Here is a 19,547-nt window from a genome sequence, read left to right as displayed (position 1 = left end):
CGCAGGTCGATGCTACTATTCATGCGTGAGTGTGATTTGCCAATGAGGGCAGGGAGGGTTTTCAACAGGAACTCTTACATTGCACAAGAGATAATACCTCTACCAGTTCAACAATTTTAAAAACCTTTTTTTTTTTAGGTTTGGGTCTTTTGCTTTAAAAATTGGAGTTTCATGGAAGCCCAGCGAGTGCACCATCCCAGCATCTTGCAGAGCATTGACAACTTTTACAGCTCTTTTCAAGCATTTGCAAACAACGGCAGTCTTTTGAAGTTCAAACAAAGGTGCCATCACTCGCAGGGCTGTGTGTCGGGCTGGGGCTCATATGTGATTCTGCATTCTGACTGAAGTGGAGTTCTGACTGTGCGTGTGGGGGTGCATCGGTGCCTGAGCACAGGTTGCGGTTTTAGTGGCACGGCCATGCTGCAACACACTACTCAACTGCCAATTTGAGTTTGCAGCACATGTCTGACAGGCTCGGACGTGCACTTGAATGTGTCTCAGCGTCTTTTATCACTTTCCGTCTTATCATAGCTCCTGAAATATTTGTTAGCGTGGACACAGCAAACCAGCAATTACTGTCAAATTGTAATTGAAGAACTTGACAACCCCATGTCTACAGGAATGTGTCCTAATTTACTGTTTGTCAAATGTCTGCTTGTAAAATAAATACCAGAAAAATGAAAAAGTATTAGTGGAGAATTTGTGTTTTCCTCTCAGAGATAAAATTCTACTTTTTGTTACTGTTATGAAAAAATGAGCTTAAAAAGAGCTGCATGGCTTAACCCTGGGGACTTTCCAATATAGTTTTATGACATTAAATACAGTATCTTTTTCTGAGGAAGCAGTTGTTGTTTTTTACTAGTATCTACCTACCTACTAACTAAATACTAAAAAAAGATAAATACAAAGGGAATGACAACTAAGTTTCATGGAACCGGTGTAAACTAACCAACTGTTTTTCACTCTTACATAACCAAATCAAGTGATCTGTGCACATGTGGGATTGTGACAGCCAGGATGCATTTTCTATCTGCAAAGCAATAGCTGGGGAGAGGAAGAGGACTTGTGCAATATTATCACAGTAGTATGATTGGCCAGCTGCTCGGACTGGCCATTTTTCCACAGGTCTGCTTGAACAGAAGACTCAGCAGCAGCTCACCATTTGCATTTGATGCAGACTCTCAGCAGACTTCAGCCGGTGGACTCAGCACCGCGGATGGCTTTACACAAACTTTGCTAATAAAGATTTAGAGCATTCGGAGTGAAACGCGGAGGAAATCTCACATTGTTACTTCGACTATTTCTACAGTCGTGGCGTGGATCAGATTAAGACAGAGTGCGTTTATAGTAAAGCGGTTTTGTTTTTTGTTTTTATAAAAGTGCACAGGAACTAGGTTTGCTGGCGGAGGAAGACCGGAGCGCATAGGACTGCCCGTGCACGCAGTTCGCTGAGCTCGAGCTCGGCATTCGGAGTGCGGCAAAACTGACGTCTGAACTCCGGGATGAACCGGCCAGGCCTTTAATAAGCCACGATTGTTCGTTTTTAACGAAATAACGCTTCAGTTTTCACCCACTGGATCTCCAGACGAGTGTTTGTTCCCGGGTTTGTCCAAATCGACGGACTTCTCGACACTGGGAGGACTTTAGACTCAACTCAAGATGTCAATTTTGCCTTTTACTCCCCCCATTGTCAAGCGACTTTTGGGATGGAAGAAGGGAGAGCAGAACGGCCAGGAGGAAAAATGGTGCGAAAAGGCTGTCAAAAGCCTCGTAAAGAAGCTGAAGAAGACTGGACAACTGGACGAACTGGAGAAGGCCATCACCACGCAGAATATCAACACGAAATGCATCACCATACCGAGGTAACGGCGGTTTGAGCGCGTCGTTGGTGACCGTGAACGCAGCATCACGGCTAGCTGAGGTTTATAAGTCCGTCATTGCTTTCGCAGACCTTTAAACAATCAACCACTTTATCATCCCAAAACAACGCGCTTCTTTACGCTAACTGTGACATTCTTGCACTTGTGTGACATCCGTATTTCACTTAGGGCAGTTGACATTTCCTTTTCCTGCCTCGACATTACATAAAACTATATTATTGGGTTACTCTAGGCAGGTAGTGACACTGGACGGGACCAGGTCTGGCTCCAATAAAGCCAACAAATCACATGGAACTTCGCTGCTTTATGCAAAGCTTTGCACTTGAAGTGAAATGAGTAACACGAGTAGTTTTTTTTGAGGTCAGATTTAGCATTCAGTCACGGTAATGGTGCTGAGGATGATGTTTAGTTTGGCCACCGAGTGTCCAGACGCATATACAAAGGCACAAATGGAGTCCAAGTTATATAACTTGGCCTTAATCTGGGACGTTGTGGTTTAGTGCGTAGGCGAAACTGGTAGCTGAGTCTCTCCATGCAGCCATTACTCTATACTGACGTTATTTACAGCAAATAACCTCCTCCTGGGTGGAGGAATTGGGTGTCCCGCACGGAAAAACCGCGATAGGGATCCGTCTCAGTTCTATTTCGCGTCTCCGAAAGTGTGTTTAACCCTGCACATGTTGCCCGAACAACACGGGAGCGTGAAGGCATCATTGGCAGTGAGAGGAAGAGAAGGATGCGAAATTCTGCCTCCTCAACAGGCGACCAAGTTCAAGGGAAGAGCTATAAAGGCGTATTTCACACTTCTGTATCTGTTGCAGAGGCAGAACTGTGCATCCTTCTGTGCCCATCGATGCCATCAATGTGTGTGTGTGTGTGTGTGTGTGTGTGTGTGTGTGATTGTTGATTTACAATAGTTGCCTGTCAGTGGGTAGCATGCTGCTTTAGGAGGGAGGAGGGAAACAAACGGTGGTTACATCACACTAACAGAATGAGTCTTTTGGTCGTTTTTATCTCGTGGCACAGCTGCTATCATGAAAAAGAGGCCACAATACAAAATATTATGTTATGTCACCCACGGACGTTAGCTACGCTGAGCCTGGTGTCATGAAGACGTTTTTAAGCCGCCACATTTGAAAGACTGTTGTAGCTTGTTCCAATAAGTATTTTATAGGTGAGTGGACTCAAATACTGTAGACAAACCACGTATTCTGCAAGGCCTCTATTATTAGTCGGAACACGGAGCAGCTGAACTGATCATTAATTGCTCAACCCTAAATACAAATTTTTGAGCTCCAGTCGTTTATGAAAACACAAATTATTCCCAGCCCTCAGTAATTGCACCCTGAATAAAGACTCTCAATGCAGTCCAAAAGAATCTTTTCAACAACTCGAATGCAAACGTCTTATTTGTTATGAAAGGAGGAATGTATGTGGGCTGTGGCGGTAGCGATTCAGTCAAGGGTAACTCATAAAATGGGACCTCCAGCCGTTTTAATTATCTGATGCTTTGATGAAGATAATCACCTGTTGTGTGTGTCTGTACACCTTCAGTTGTTGAGTGTACGCCTGTCTCTGAATTATGAGTCCAACACAGCCCCGGTAATATGTCACCTGGGCTGTGTACTGAACAAACCTGCCGAAACAAATCCATCACAGCTCCGTTTATGCTGTTAAACATGTCACGTCTACATACCTGACTGTATATTTCCACCCTTTTCCCTTTAGCATGCAGCGCTCTTTGCACAGCAGCCTGAGCAGCGCATGTGTGAGCGGCACGCCGGGCGCTCCCACATTCTTGATTGCCACAAGTGTCCGTATCACAACATGCTCGGGCCTGAGCCCGTGTTCAGAGTTAAGCCTACCGGAAAGATGGATAATGATTGCTGTGATCCAGGTTTCGTATTTCTGGCCACTAACACAGAGGGGAAGAGTGTATTAAGATGACCCCAGATCTGGTTGTCGGTGTGTGTTAACTGTCCCTCGAGAGCTGATGTACCTATTTATTCCCTGGTGATTTGACCCCATGACAGCAGCTGTCGGTGTCGACGGTTAGCTGAGCTCCTGTTTCCCTGATATATGGACTCCTTTATGAGGACGCAGGGCGCTGGATGAAGAAGACGCTGTCACACGTGTCTCTTTTTTCCTAATTTTAAAAGACGGATCGTGCATGTCTGCTCCATATGTTTACTGTGGAAATAAAACCTTTCCCCTTGAAACAAAATACTAGCTGTGAGCACAATTTCCATTCAAAGTTAGCAATGCATGCTTACCCATCATGCAGGTATACTAATGTCTTTGACTCTTTGGTCACTGCGGTTTTTATTTTCACTCGTTTTAGAATCGGTGAGAAAAGCATACGCTCACGTCACAGCCCTGCTCAAACATTAGTCAGGCAGTAAACGGCGGTTGTGGGATTGTGGTCTTGACCCGTCCCTCCTCCCTTTCTCTTTCTCCTTGATCCTTCTTTAACCTCTTCCTCAAGTGTGATTTTTATTCTGAGTTATTCTCAAACATTGGCGTGTAAAGTGCGTCAATCCGTGACAGGTAGCTAGTTTCCAAGAGCTGAGGGGTGGATGTGAACTGTGGGCGCTTGAACATGAGGAGTGACTCACAAGCCCTTCCGTCTGCTTAGAAACACAAGCACATTACTCTCCGTTTGAGTTTGAAATTTATATTTGATGTCCAAATAAAGATTGAGTAGGGGCAGAGGTAAGTGTGGTTGGCTGGTCCCACAAAAAAGAGGAAACTTGATGGTGGAGACTCTTGTTAGCAATAGCTGCAATTTGGAAAAAATAAGACAAGACCAGAAAGGTCACCTGACTCAGGAGTGGGTCTCTCACACGGACAGCTGAGTCACTGTGATCCAAACAATCCTATATTATATTATATTATGGATGAGAGACAAAACATTTCCACACTATAATTTGAATTCCTGCAGCATGTGCAGTAATCCACTGGCTTCCCCAGGCCGTCCTACTGTAAACTATGGAAATCCACAGCATTTCCTTTAAGTTTGAATAAAAAGTCCCCTAAAAGCAATTTGCACATTACTTAAAAGCATCCGCTGTTAGAACCCATCAGAGAAGAAGAATATTGTTAGCAAATTAAGCAGCGCAGCTGAAAAGTCTTCAAAAATGATTTGATTTGTGGGGACACGGATGTGAAAGGAAGGAGAAGACCAGAGAATCATCTGGAATGTAAAGGTTAGTCTGAGGTTAATGTGGCTTTTACATAAAGAAAATCCAAGTCTGGATGGAACTGGTTTGTTTGCAGCTGTATAACGTTGACAGAAGTGTGTCTGCATGTTAGCATGAGGGCTGGTAGCTGACCTTCTTTGATGCACAGTGTGGACACAAGGCTTTGCAAATTTATAAAAACAGAATGATTTTATTGCGTTGTTGAAATCACGTAAAGTACGATTGGTGCGACGCGAAACGAGCATTAAATACTCACATTAAACGAGACGCTGTGCTCAGCCGATTTAACCTTGTATAATAAAGGGCCGATAAAAGGACTAGAAACCAGAGCTGAAAGTGGGGTGTTATAGAGTGAAGCATGTGCAGAGTGTGTGTTGCGTGTGTGCCGTGTCCTGACGGAGCCGGGGGGAGCGGAGGCTTTAACTCTCTCGGAGGCTGAGCCCGTGCAGGGGAGCGCTTCTGTCTCGTCTGCACATTTCCCTCCTGGGAACAGTCTGATTCCAACGGCGACATGTCAGGGCAGGAAGGAGGAAGTGCTCAGTCCCAGCGAGGGAAATAAATCATTGGAATGTTTTTCAGCTTGACTAATCAGAACTGTCATTAACCTGCGCTGACTCTGATCTAATGACTCAGCATTCGTTTGAGTTTGATCATCTGTGATGTTGCAGTTCAATAAATCAGCTGTCACACATTCACATGAGTGTCAAAGCTCCTAATTTAATTTGGGGGATTTGAAGGGGAAGAACAGACTAGAAAACAAGATAATGATTGACTGTGTCTTGGAAGCTGAAGGTTATTAGACAGACTGTGGTTAATGCGGCTTTTTCACTAAAGGAAAGTCTAATACTCCTGAAAGAACTAGTTTGTTTAGTAGCCAGACAGCTGCTCAGCATCTGCAGAAGGTTGTCTGGCTGAGGGACGACGGCAGACATGACACTGCAGCTATTGTGTCCGGATCAGGACAGGAGCTGAGATTCTACCGCCTCACACGTGCGCGTGTGCTCTGATGTCATACCCCACATCTCCAGGACCAAACGGAGGACAGGCAGAGGAGGGCAAGTGCGTATGCTGCTATTTCCACCCCGTTAGCGCACCATAATTACACATCCTGAAAAAGTGTTGAGTCATCACATTGGACACTCGCTGTTATTTGCTCACGGTAGTTGTTTGGTGGAACGCTGGTGCAGCAGATTTGCTTAACTGTACGTGAAAATGTCAGGGTGAGGAGCCGAGTGTAAGAGGAGGCGTGAGCATTACACACACGCAACCGTCACCTCGGGTGAAGCCACTGCCATTTTCGGATTACTTTGGACTTTTACCTGCTTAAACCTTAAATAGAAGATGGTAAAAAAGCAAGATTTAACCCGACAATCAAGGTTTTCATGTCATTATCACAAACGTTTCAGTGAGCGTTTCAACAAGTGCTACATTTATTGTGCTGTTGTGCGGCTGTCTCTTCTTTTTTAATTGGTTTAAGCAAATGCACTCCCTCACCTCACTCCCTCGCCCGCTCACCCACCCAGGTAGGTGTCACACCTGAGTCATGCGAGACAGCATTGTTCTACAAGGACGTGCTGCGGATCAGAGAAACTATACGTGTCTGCGTGCTTGTCTGCTTTACCAATCAATAACCTAGATGCAGTGTTTGTCCCCCCCCTTTTACAACAACTCCATATTTAAAATTAAACAAGCTTTGCTCTCCTAAGTGCTTCAGGTCTGCACGGAGAAAAAAATGTGTTCATTTACCAGATGACAAAGGTTAGAAGGTCGCGCATATTATATATTTAGAAGATAGAGTTATTGATGTGTGTGTGTGTGTGTGGGCATGTGTGCATGTGCCTGTGGGTTAGAGAGAGAGAGATTAGTCAGCACAGAGGAATGTTCTCTCTGCCGGCTGGGGCCTTGAGGAGGGCGTCGGCTGCTGTTTGGTTTTCGGTGTGCATTGGGGTGGAGGAGTTTAGAGAGACGGCCCCGCTCCAGCCTGGCCCTCGTCTCCTCATTCTCTGCGGGGGAGTGAACATGCGTGCAAACACGCACGCTCATGTGTACACAGCCGACATGTTCAGCAGACAACAAGTCAGCCTTTGTACTCCTCTGGCCTCCACCAGCCACCGCTGCTGCTGCTGCTGCTGTGGGAAAATACCTTCATGTGAATGAGAGGATGAAGAAGGGGCTATATTGAGTCAGAAAGCTAGCTTTGTTGTTTAGAACCAGCTTTAGCTGCTGCTCAGCACCACCAGGTGCTTCAAGCTTGATGCACCGACATCAGCATGAAACCAGTTCTGATGCTGCTATGATCTTTATCGAGTATTTCACTTGGTTTGTGGTTGCGCTTTTTTCTAAATGGAAAGATTTCTGGTATCTGAACAGTGAACACTGTTCCTTTTATCTTTCTTCCTGCATGATCAAAGCAATCGCTCTGTTTCCAACCAATCATCTCCATCTTGCAACTTGGACCTGCTGGTTTTCACACGTGTCATTTGCAGCACATCTGCCTGCTGACACGCTTATAAAGAGCTGAATAAAAATCTGTTCAGAATTATTTAGGCTGCTCTTCCTGCTCAGCTGTGCTTTCATTTAGAGCTCATAACGTTCTGCTTTCTGTGTGATATAGGGTTTTCTTTTGAATGTATATCATGATCAGACTGACTGACCAGAGTGATGTTATTGACTGAATTGCCCAGAATGGTTGACTGTGCAATTTAATGGCGAATACTTGGGGCAAACATGTCAATAAATGACATCGGAACCCTCTGAGATTCTTGCCAAATACGCATTTAGGCTCAATCGTGCGCTTCCGTCAGGCGTCAGAGTTTTCATCAAATATTGTACAGAACAGCATGTGCAGAAACCAGAGGTTCTCCCCTTTACTTGTTTGTCTTTGAGAATTGTTGTTCACCTCTCTGCTGGTTTCTTATTCCACATCAGGCCTCTTCTTGGTCCTCACACTTGCCTTTTCTCTCTCTTGATTTTCTTCCTTCACCACCACCCCCGGCTTTTGTAAGGAAAAGTGAAGTCTGATGGCTTTTCCAGAGGTTTGTGTGTGTGTGTGTGTGTGTGTGTGTGTGTGTGTGTGTGTGTGTGTGTGTGTGTGTGTGCACTGGATAGAGAAATATTTAGACTTCTCCTTTCTCAAAATGCTGAATTCTATATATTAAAATGACAAAAGTCACAAATGAGCGATTAATTTACTCTTTTGAGATCGTATAAATGTATCTTAAGGATGGGATCCCATTAGAAGGCTGGTAGTTATTTATCCCCGACTGTATAGTGTCCTGGTTCATTTTAGAGAAAATAAATATCTAAATGAATATAGATTTTAGGCTAATACATCATAAACAATGCAGCTTAAGACCATTAAAGCTCTTGTCTCTTATTTCCCAAACGCTGGAAAAGTGACGTAAAGCCTGGAAGCTTAATAGGAACATCTAATAATATCTTGGCTCCAGTACACCTTTATCCCATTTTGTAGGTTTGTAATCTACAACAGAACCGTCGTCATTTTAAAAGTGAAAACCAAGCGTTTCCTCTGATTCCCTATACTGTGTTTACGTTAAACAACAACACAATAAGAGGTCAGCAAACCCAACAAAGGCATTCTGGGAGCGTTGAGTGCGTTGATATTAGATTAGATGGAGAACAAAGGAAATATCTGAACCCTTTATTGCTGCGTGCATCATGTTGCAGTTCTGTTAAAGTCTTCAAAACAGGACGGCAGCTCAAGGCTGGGTTTCAAATCTTCTGAAACGGATCTGAATCTCCACACAGTGTCTGAGGACTGCAGCTGTATGCTGCGCTAACGGTTGCTAATCTAACGGCCGTTAAGATCTAAGGACTCAATGAAGGCAGATATGGTCTGGTTACAACATACTGTACAGTGTTATTTTAAATGCCCAATAAAAATCTCAGCCAATTGGCTTAAACCTGAATGTACTTTAATCCGTCCAACACCTGGTGCTGTTTGAAAACCCGGAGCTGACAGGATAGGTTTCTGTCAAGACTCAGACTCAAACTTCATCAAACAATCCAGTTGAACCGGTTGGATGCTTGTCAGACAGACGCAGGGCCAGGTAGGTTAACCACTGCAATGCTGTGTGTTTATTATCTTTATTGCTGCGTATTTGAATGCCGAGATATCGTGTTCACTTGTCCATCGTCGCCCTCCTCCCCGCCCTGACTGTGCGTTCATTGACTGGGATGTTTTTCTCCCCTTCTGTGTCGTCACCAAGTCTCTGGACCGCAGCCTCGTTGGTCAAGTCCGGGTTGTTTGTAGTCTTCAGGACAGGCACAAAGGCCAGTTTGGCTCGACACTCCCACCCTCGCCCTTGGCTGGGATGGAGGCAGGGCAGCAGCATGGTGGGACAGACGGAGGAAGAGAAAAGGGGGGGTTGGAGGGCTGGTCGCAGACACTCTGAGCTGCCCTGAGCTGCTGAGAGTCTGCAGTGCCTATTGTCCAGCAGCACCCTCCTTTCTTTATCCATCGCCCACTTTGTCCTCCCCCTGCTGTTCTCCTATACAACAGATTGTGAGTGGGGGCCCTGATGTTGACATATTCCTCCAAGCACTTCATATGAACCTTTTGAGTTTTAGGTTTTATAAAAAAGGAAGTAAATTGCAACCTGAAGACAAAAACTGAAGCTCCCCTTGTTTCTCAGTTTCCTGGCACTTTCCTGTTTCATTTATTCTTAGTTTTAACTTTAATGTAATGCAGGATGGCCGCGGTTAAGAGTATCTAGATAAAAGTGTGTTTGTTCAGCACTTGTTGCCAGTCTGAACGTACACAGTATATATGCTGTGCGTCAGAGAGTAACGTGATGTTTGTTTTGACCCCACCCCCAACCCCGAGCTTTGTGAAGCTCAATCTGCTGTCTGTGTGTGTTTTATGAGTCAGCCTGACACACACGGGGGCCGTTTTCACCTCAACATCCATCTTGAGTGATACAAGCACACGTGCAAAGCTTTTAGGAGGCTTTTTTTAACCCAGACTTAATATACTTCTGCCAATGAGTTTCCTGTGAGTAGATCACATTTAGTGATGCGAGATGAGCCAAGGACTTGCACAGACGCACTAGAAATCTAGTTCTGCTTTTTCATGTTGACATGTGTTTCATATTTCTTATAAAACACCCTTTTTGCTAAGATGTTTGGTCAGATTAGCAAACATTTACCAGCTCTCCATGGTAGATTTGGCTTATCTCTGTCATGTGAAGTTCAGGTTTAGCCTCAGAAGAAAGAAGAAAGTGATGAGGGATAGCATAAGTCAGTATGTTTAAATCCACAGATAAATCACTCAGAATTGGACTTTGGTATCTTTTGGTCCTTGTCTCAGTTTGTCCAGGTATGACAGGAAGGTGTACTCCTCCTCAGCCCTAGGATCGGCATCTTTTTAGTGGGTTAATACGGCCCACTTTCAGGTTGACCTATTACCTCACGTAATAAACAACTGGAGTCAGGTGGGAGACCGGCATTCTGAAACAAGACGGTGAACACAACAAGCCCGATTACTAATCACGTGTAAAAGTACTGACTGATGTTTAAAAGCTTCAGAAGCTTTCCCACCTGGAATCTGGAAACAGAGGCTGTAGAGCCCACTGTGAGACCCTGGAGGTAGCACCATCATGTGTACATGAAGAACAGCGAATAATTGTTATTGAATTGGAAATGTGGCGTGATTAGATGATCAAATTCAAAGACTGCAAACAATTGTGGAGCTAATGGCTGATGCAGCAATAATTCGATTATAAACTGTGCAAAAATCTATTTATGTTTCATTTTCGTTACGTGATACTCGGGCTCCTCTGAAAACAGACGGGCTCAGAGACCGAGTGCACACACTTCAGAAAAGGAAGTCAGATACTTCTGAGTGCAGAGTGCAATAAGGCAAATGCATATATATGAGTGCTGCCTGTCGTGGGCACATCTTCATCTTAACCTCATGCACAGCTGAAGGGTTAAATTACCGAAGCTCTCGTTGTCGCACCATCCAAGTTGTTCATGTTTATTTGCCCATTTTGTGTCCTGTTAATCATGTGCAGTACACGAATAGATGGCAAGAATCTTTTTTTGTCACTAAACTGAAGGCTGTTATGTTTGTGTGTGAATGGGTCGACATATGTTAGGCAATCTTGATGACATGTAAAAACTAAGAAATCCCTTCTTCCAACATTTACTGTTTCACTCCAATTTTAATGTGCACACAAATAACTGAGTCACAAAAAGTTAAGTCATATGCTGCCTTCTGGATGTCCCAGGGTTGACCTCGAGGATGAGCCACTGAGCTCTCAGCTGAACTCTAAATGACCTTGTTTTTATTAATCAGACATTTATCCCCAATGGCCGTGTTGGGAGTATAACGCGTCCTAAAATAGTCACGATATAGCCTCCGGGTACCATTTCGTAAACATATAAGCATAGCTTGTGACATCATTGTTTGTTTGTTCCAGTGTGTAATTCCAGTGTACACAAAATAAGGACCATGCCACACTGTAGTGCAGTAAAAATATTGATTTTCATTTTAACAACAGCATGTCGGAAAGAAAAAACCATAAACATTAACTTCTAGAAATACAGTAGCAGCTACAAGTGAAACCATGGAATAAACAGACAAATCTATGCGGTCTGTCCCACATCCTTATCTGCAGGTCTCTAGATGGCCGTCTGCAGGTGTCCCACAGAAAAGGCCTTCCCCACGTCATCTACTGCCGTCTGTGGCGATGGCCGGACCTCCAGTCCCACCATGAGTTGCGGGCGGTGGAGCTGTGCGAGTACGCCTTCCACACAAAGAAGGATGAAGTGTGTGTTAACCCGTACCACTACCAAAGAGTAGAGACACCAGGTGAGGCCTCCCACAGTGGGTTACTTCTGTCTTGGGACATATTTTCTGGATTGATGTCGTGTTATTACATGATGATGCCTTTTAGAGGAGACTGCTAAAGGGATGTTTTTGTCTTCTAATCTACGTTATAGTGCTGCCACCAGTGTTGGTGCCCAGACACACAGAAATTCCCAGCGAGTTCCCAGTTCTGGACGACTACAGCCATTCAATCCCAGAAAATACCAATTTCCCTGCTGGCATCGAGCCACATAGCAACTACATCCCAGGTAGGATTCATTACAGGAGTCACCCACTGTCAGGTGCCCCTTTCTAATCATCATTTTTAGCTCGGCTTGCAGTTATTTCTATAGATCTGTTTATTTATTTTTTCTTATTTTCCTCTTTGTGTTTTTGTCAGCTAGCTTCTGTAGGATCCCACCCCCACATGCAACAGATGGAATCTTTCCACTAAAGTGTTTAACAGGATGTGTGTGTTTGCTTTTGTCTTAGAAACGCCACCACCAGGCTACCTCAGTGAGGATGGAGAGACCAGTGATCACCAGATGACTCACAGCATGGACACAAGCTCCCCGAATCTGTCACCCAATCCTGTTTCTCCCACACACAGCAACTTAGGTATGGACTCTGTGTTTGTGTGAACATTCCTCTCCCAGATAAATGTTTGTCTCTGTCCTGTGGGAATCTGCTCTTGGTTTAATTCCATTTTTGTAAGAGGAAATAACACGATGAAAGAAGCCTTTGTTGCCGTTGCACCATGTGTGCTGTATTAAAGGCCCAGACACTATTTTAGACCACACGGACATCACTGAAAACATCCTGATTCTGTTTTATCAGGGTTAGAAAACATGAAGGGGTTTTGGCCACAGATTAACTTGTGGGGGAAAAGATCACATTAGTGCCATTAGCTGTGCTGTCCAACCGCGGTCAGGACCTCAGTGCCAAGGACAGAGAGGAAAAAGAAAGAAAATTATTACCAGAACCAGTTGAAGTTACTGAAAATTATCATGGATAAATCTGCAATTTGACAATTTAGACCCTGGCGTTCCACCAGTGAGGTTCGAGTTTCCACGTTTTTTCTGGTAAAGGCTTCTGGGAAATAGATTTCTTATTCAAGCCTCTGCTGATATTTTCTTTGGTACAGCACCAGGACAGTCAACATTAGGTCCTTTTTTGATCCACGTTTTACCCATTTTATATCTTCCTTGGGTTTTTTTTTCCAATTGAGTTTTCTTTCTCCCCGTCCTGCAGTCGTATTTCACCCTGTTAATGTTGGCTCACATCCTCTTCTGCCTGTTTGATTTCTTCAGGCATTAGATTTATTATTGATTTGCACATTTAAGTCTTCTCACGTCTGTCTTGCCAGCCGTAGTGAAGCACTATATTCTTAAATTGTGGTTTTACTGTATATTTTTTCATTTGCTTAATAGAAATTGCATGTTTCTTTTTCCAATTTCTGCCAGACCTTCAACCGGTGACATACTGTGAGCCGGCCTTCTGGTGCTCCATTTCCTACTATGAGCTGAACCAGCGGGTTGGAGAGATCTTCCACGCCTCACAACCCTCGCTGACGGTGGACGGCTTTACAGACCCTTCCAACTCGGAGCGTTTCTGTCTGGGCCTGCTGTCCAATGTGAACCGCAACTCTGCTGTGGAGCTTACACGCAGACATATTGGTACGACTCCACTCATGTCACCTCTGCAAAAGTCATTTAAGCCCCATTTCAAAGTGCCTCGGTGTGACGTCAGTTTCTAACGAAGTGTTTGTCGTTATTGTGTTTTCCTCAAGGCCGTGGAGTGCGGCTGTATTACATCGGAGGAGAAGTGTTTGCCGAGTGTCTCAGTGACAGCGCCATATTTGTGCAGAGCCCCAACTGTAACCAGCGCTACGGCTGGCATCCTGCCACCGTCTGCAAAATCCCCCCAGGTGAGTCGAACACGAGTCGCAGTCCTTTTAGCCTCTGTGCAGCGTTCCCTCCCATGACTGCGTCTTCTTTGCACACGAGGGTGTGGCGTCATTTACAGTAACACGTGATGTTTGGTCCCCCCAGGATGTAACCTGAAGATCTTCAACAACCAGGAGTTTGCTGCTTTACTGGCACAGTCGGTCAACCAAGGCTTCGAGGCCGTGTACCAGCTCACCAGGATGTGCACAATCCGCATGAGCTTCGTCAAAGGCTGGGGAGCCGATTACAGGTGAGCTGCTGCCACAGGGGGCCTTTGTGTCAGTGACAGTGGTTTGGTTGGTAACTGTGAACGCGGGAGGAGCTACTGAGCTATTAAACCAGGACTCTCAGCAACGTTAGGCGTGTCAGGCAAGGATCCTTTTATTATGAAGATATTCACATAAACACAGACAATTTAAACAAGCAGAATGTGAGTCACATCCCACATCTGCTCACACTCCAACAATTCTGGCGCATGACATCAGCCGCTCCTCGTCAATAAAAGCAGGCCAGTGTTGGTACTGCCGACCTGTTTAAGCAAATACACATGTGCCCTGTCACGACGTGTCAGACTTTCCTTCTTCTGCCCCCTCCCGGTTTTCCATCTAGTCTGACTCACTGATAGTAAGAAAAAAACAGAGGTGGAATAAAAGTGGAGCAGAAAGTTGGCACGGCTCGGGAGAGTTTCCTCCCAAGGGAAAACCTTTGTGTGATTGCTCACCAGTCCTCTCCAGACCATATCCTCACATGTGGAGCCGTTTAAAAAGAGGATTTGGGTTATTGAACCAGCCAGTCTCTCCATCTCCATTTGTATACTCGACTCTTTATAGTCCAGTTATCCTCTGTGGTGTAACAGATTAGATGTGTGACAACAAGGAGGATACAATTTTCTCCTGTTTTTCTCCTCATTAGCTGAGGGATAACAATATGTTCCAGATCTGCTAAGCCTGAAATCTGCCGCCATGTCTACATATCAGTCTACGCGACTGTCTGGTGTCAGACCTGATTTGAACAAAAGCCGCCAGTGGCAGAGAACGCACATGGCCAAAAATGTCAAGGTTATCGTGGGTGAGGCTCACAAACCACAGGCTGTTGTGGAAATACCATCCAGCTTTTTTACAACGCACAACCTAGAATTTGCACTTTGTAAAACAGGTTTAACAGTGTTTTTATGCTGTTCAGCAGTAACTGGTGACGGCTTCAGTCCTTTTTGGAAAAAATGACATGAGGTTTTTCTGATGACTGTATTTAGTGAAGAACTATGGAAATCACTTGGTTGGAATCCTGGAACGTACTGCGTTTTCTATAGCTTTCCAAAAATCATCTGGAAAAAAAAATGCTTTATTCCCTGAAAGTGAACGACAAAAGGAAAGAACATTAGCAGCATTTTTGCACAGTCTGAACATTTTAGAGGACTGATTGCAAAAGAGTTTTGTACATTTGTACATCGAGGTTAAACACACTGATCAGCAACTTAGCTTTATAATTAGCTTCTCCATCGAGCGGTGTCTTCCTACCTGGAAGGTTTTTTAAGGAGGAAGCTGATACACGGATGCTTGTAGCCAAACGGAAGAGGAGGGTTTGCGTTAGCCTATAAAGCACACAGCCTGAGGGGCCGCTGCACCTTCTCTCTTTGATTGCTCCTATTAGCTTTGACTGGACGGAAAATGCTTCTGATTTTCAAACCGTTGCCTTTTTGATCTGAGCTTCACACACACAATGTGACAAGTTTGACCCATATGTATAAGGACAGTAGTGAATTAGTCCCAGAAACACCTGTGTCTGTAACTAACATCTGGTTCTGCTCTCCCAGGAGACAGACGGTAACCAGCACCCCCTGCTGGATCGAGCTGCACCTGAACGGCCCCCTGCAGTGGCTGGACAAGGTGCTCACACAAATGGGCTCCCCGAGCATTCGCTGCTCCAGCGTCTCTTAACCCTTTCGTCCACCTACTTCCTGTCTGTCTGAGATCTCCGTTGCTAAAAACACACAACCTGCAAACAAAACCGCTTCACCAGTACAGAAGATTTCCTCACTGCCCCTTCTCTCAGCCACTTCTCTTCCCTCCCACCCGTAGCACTTTTAAAACCTGTTGGTTGTGTAATAAGGGGACAAGTGCAGTAAAGCAGTGAAATGTTATTAAGATTTCTACAGTCTGTCCAAAAGTTTTCCCTTTTTTTATGTTCTTGCATTAAAAGGCAAGAGAGCCTGCAGCCCTGATCGGAGGCTCTTTTCATTTAAAATATTGTTATTTCATTTACTTTCATTTACATTTTTTATGTTTTTGTACAGATTTTTAGGTGTTTTTAAAAAAGTGTAAAGCATGTGTCAGATCATGTTAAATGCATTTCACATGACATTTTCTCTCTATAGTCGGGCATTTGATTCCTTATGAAGTAATTGAAAATGTGAGGCAGTGTTGATCTAATCATCTCTGCAACCCTGTGGAGAGAAACATGCGTCATGTTCAGGTTGCTGCTGTCGCGTGCAGCTGACGGCATTCTGACCAGACACTAATGTGTGCTGGAATCGGTTTTTATTGCAGGCAGAACTCAAAATACAGGAGATACTGCACATCTGTTGACACATATTTAAGTACTTAAACGTCAGATCTCATGAGGGGGGGGTGATGCACTTTGTGAAATGTTGCCGTTCAACAATAGCGTTGAACTACAGCAGCAGTTGTAGTTCCCAGCTGGAACCGTTCTTGTGTTTTTAATGCTTCTGCGTCAGTGTTATGATGCAGGGAGCTGGTTTTGTTTGGCATTTTCCTTGAAAACATCTCGTACAACTGCACTATTCTGCAAAGGTAGAGAGAAGAAGCTGCCAGAGGAGGGTGGGTCTTCTCTCCCTGCAGGTCATAGTATCAGTCTTACAGCAGCCATCGGGGATATAGACGGTTTTACTCAGGACAGTAAAAAATGCTGAATTATGTGCAGAAAGCTTTGAACAGGACAGATGCACGCGGGTCTTGAAAGGCTGTTTTGATACAGAGTATTTTTATAGGAAATGGAGGCGATAATGCGGCGGCGCCTTCATCCATTTTGAGTGTTTTTACTCGATGTGGCAGAGAGAATTCTGCTGGCGTGAGGAAATTTACCTTGTGTTCATCACCTGTAGATGCAGCGCAGCTTTTTACAAAGGGAAAGATTTAGATACTCGGAGGCATGTAAATAATTGCTAATGCCCTTTTTTTTAAAGCTCTGCGTATGTAGCCTACATACATGTATTATTAAGTGACCATTAGCCTTTATAATGTTAATGGTTTTCTACACAGACGAACAAAAGCTCCAAAATAAACCCCGAGGTTGAGTATTGAGAAAAGCTTTGTCTCAGCTTTGGTCCCGTTTCCTTTGAGCCACCCGCTGATTTCCTTCTGGTTCTGGAAGACCGGACAAAGACTCAGTGGCTGAACTTGGACCAGACCTGCGTTTGTCTCATTGTGCTTATTTACATTAACCGTTTTTTTTAATGCTAAAGCTAGCCCAGCGGTGCTAATCTTTAACATTTTAGGGACTCGAAAGAACCACAAAGCCATATATTTCCCTCTTTCTTTTTTTTTTTTTTTTTATTTTAATTTTGCGTGTGTATAGAATTCCGATCAAAGTTAAATAATTGTGGTGCGAGTTTGTTTCAGAAACAGTAGCATCTACAAATCTGAGACAAGGCGGCTCTGTTGAGCGCAGCACTCGTCATTATAATGGGCTCTTAAATCCTGTGGTCAAAGTAATTACCCAGTTGGGAATATTTGTCATTTTTATAAGCTCTCCAATTTATAATGCTTGCTCTTTCCCCCCTTTCTTTCCACCATCCTAGTCATTAGCTGTGATTAATGTTTCTCTGATCTCAGTTGGTCTTTTTAGATGTCTGCTATGAAATGACGCCCTTTCATTTTCTCTGCCTATGAAATATGATTGATGTGATGCTTTATATTTTTTGTTTATTGTTGTCGTCTATGAATAAAGTATATATCTGTGTGGTGATACCTGAGCCCCGACTGGCCGTGTGTCGCATTTGTTCCCTGAAATGAGTCGGATTCAAATCTCAACTTTCATTTTTGTTTTTGTCACAACAGCTTTTTATCACCTTGTGTACATGTGTATGAAGACGGTTATTACAGACCTCGCTGGAGACGTTTCACTAAGACTCTTCTTCTCTAGTTTGGGGTTTTCCAGGTCTGTGGTGGAGGGTTTGGAGGCGTCCTCGGGAGCAGACAGAAACGGTAATTACAGGCCTGAACCAGACGCGCTCTTGTTTCTAAGCGACCAGTTCATACAGACCATAACTCTCCGTGCTCCCGAGGAGGCTTGATGTGGCTTTGAATATGAATGAAGGCTTTATTGTCGTGTCCTGGAGGACAGGTTTTACATTCTGCAGGAGCGACAATGAAGGAGAACATCGATCGTTCAGAGGAAACAGTTCAAACTTTGTTCCACCTCGGGAAGAGAACGTCTGGATGGGTCTGCAGCCGTGCGCTACCCTTGCAGAGCGCCTCCGCCGTGCGCGAATACATTCAATGAAAGCCGGCTTTACATTACGTCTCCCGCTGAGTTGTGCATGAGCCCCGTTCCAGACGACTCTGGGACTGAATAATTAAATTTCCCGGTCAGCAGGGGAGTCAAACACGGGGCAAATATGAATCATTGATTTAAGTGTTGGAGCTGGTCCTGCTCACACCGACTCAAAGCCTCTCCACAGCAAGTGCGATCTGTCCCTGCTGATGCTATTTGAGTCATTTTTAAAATGTCGGTGCCATTGTAGAATAAAACCCAGAATCCCTGGCTGAAGAAAATTTAACTGGACTTCCTTTAGTGTATCTAAGAGGCTTTTTCAGTTCTAAATGAACTGGTTGGAATCCCACAGTTATAAGTACTGGGCTGGTTTACAGAATTTGGTCATTATTGGTCATTTGCATTATTAAATGTTCATGTTTTACCCAAAGAAGAAAGGTTTGGAAGAGGAGTAAAAGAACCATCACAGAACAGAGGAGGCTAAATAATAAATAATGTGTAAAGTAGAGCAAGGAAGCAACAGTTTAAGCCCAATGCTGCCCCCTGCTGGTCACACTAATCAACATCACTTCAGCCCTGTCAAACATACCAAAAATACAATTTGCGGAGTGTTTTTAAGCAAAGAAGCGTTGACTCCAAGACTAAGACATCAGTAACTCTTCACAGAGTTTGAGTTAAAGTGCATTTAATTAGGAAAGGTGACGAGCATCACCACTGGCCTATATATGTAATAACTATATATTTGTTAAGGAAGAGGTTATTTTAATGTTGGTGAGATCAAATGAAGTTCTGGGCTTTGTTTACACTTCATGCTGATCAGACCCCATCACTTGTGCTCCACTGATGGAACCCAGGGTTGAACGAACCATCATGTGTGAAGGTCACCCAGGAACAGGTGTTGACAGCCACAACGAATCCAACAAAGGTCACGTTAGTTACGTAACCTCCCCTCGTTTCACCTCGTCTTCATGTCTCTCCTCCAACTGTCGCCCTCCCAGCATTATTTGGCTGCAGGGTGATTTCGCCTCAACGTTACAGCTGTTTCTGCACAGCGGAAGCAACATCAAGATGGGCACCAAGCTTCCAAACTGGCTGCTGCTGGCCCTCTGCCTAAAACTCCTCTCTCTCTCACACACACACACACACACACACACACACACACACACACACACACACA

General features: G+C 44.3%; 1 protein-coding gene across 1 annotated transcript; it reads left to right on the top strand.

Annotated features, from left to right (window-relative positions):
• Positions 1-1,141: 1,141 nt before the first annotated feature.
• On the top strand, positions 1,142-17,849 carry smad3a (SMAD family member 3a). The gene is made up of 8 exons (XM_057019810.1): positions 1,142-1,862; positions 11,722-11,915; positions 12,047-12,181; positions 12,405-12,530; positions 13,376-13,588; positions 13,702-13,839; positions 13,964-14,108; positions 15,672-17,849. The coding sequence occupies exons 1-8, from the start codon at positions 1,660-1,662 to the stop codon at positions 15,793-15,795; spliced, it is 1,278 nt and encodes a 425-aa protein (XP_056875790.1). The 5' UTR covers positions 1,142-1,659; the 3' UTR covers positions 15,796-17,849.
• The last annotated feature ends 1,698 nt before the right edge of the window (positions 17,850-19,547 follow it).

Source organism: Takifugu flavidus, chromosome 2, assembly GCF_003711565.1.
Source record: "Takifugu flavidus isolate HTHZ2018 chromosome 2, ASM371156v2, whole genome shotgun sequence".
NCBI classification, from domain to species: Eukaryota; Metazoa; Chordata; class Actinopteri; order Tetraodontiformes; family Tetraodontidae; genus Takifugu; species Takifugu flavidus.
The sequence above is the reverse complement of the archived record's forward strand: the minus strand, read 5'-3'. Positions and strand labels throughout refer to the sequence as shown.

Bases quoted from the DNA above. Each gene is read 5' to 3' on its own strand.
- smad3a (XM_057019810.1), top strand. From the start codon at position 1,660: ATGTCAATTTTGCCTTTTACTCCCCCCATTGTCAAGCGACTTTTGGGA. The intron at 11,916-12,046 runs GTGAGGCCTCCC...TCTACGTTATAG, and splicing joins CCAAAGAGTAGAGACACCAG to TGCTGCCACCAGTGTTGGTG. The intron at 13,840-13,963 runs GTGAGTCGAACA...TGGTCCCCCCAG, and splicing joins CGTCTGCAAAATCCCCCCAG to GATGTAACCTGAAGATCTTC.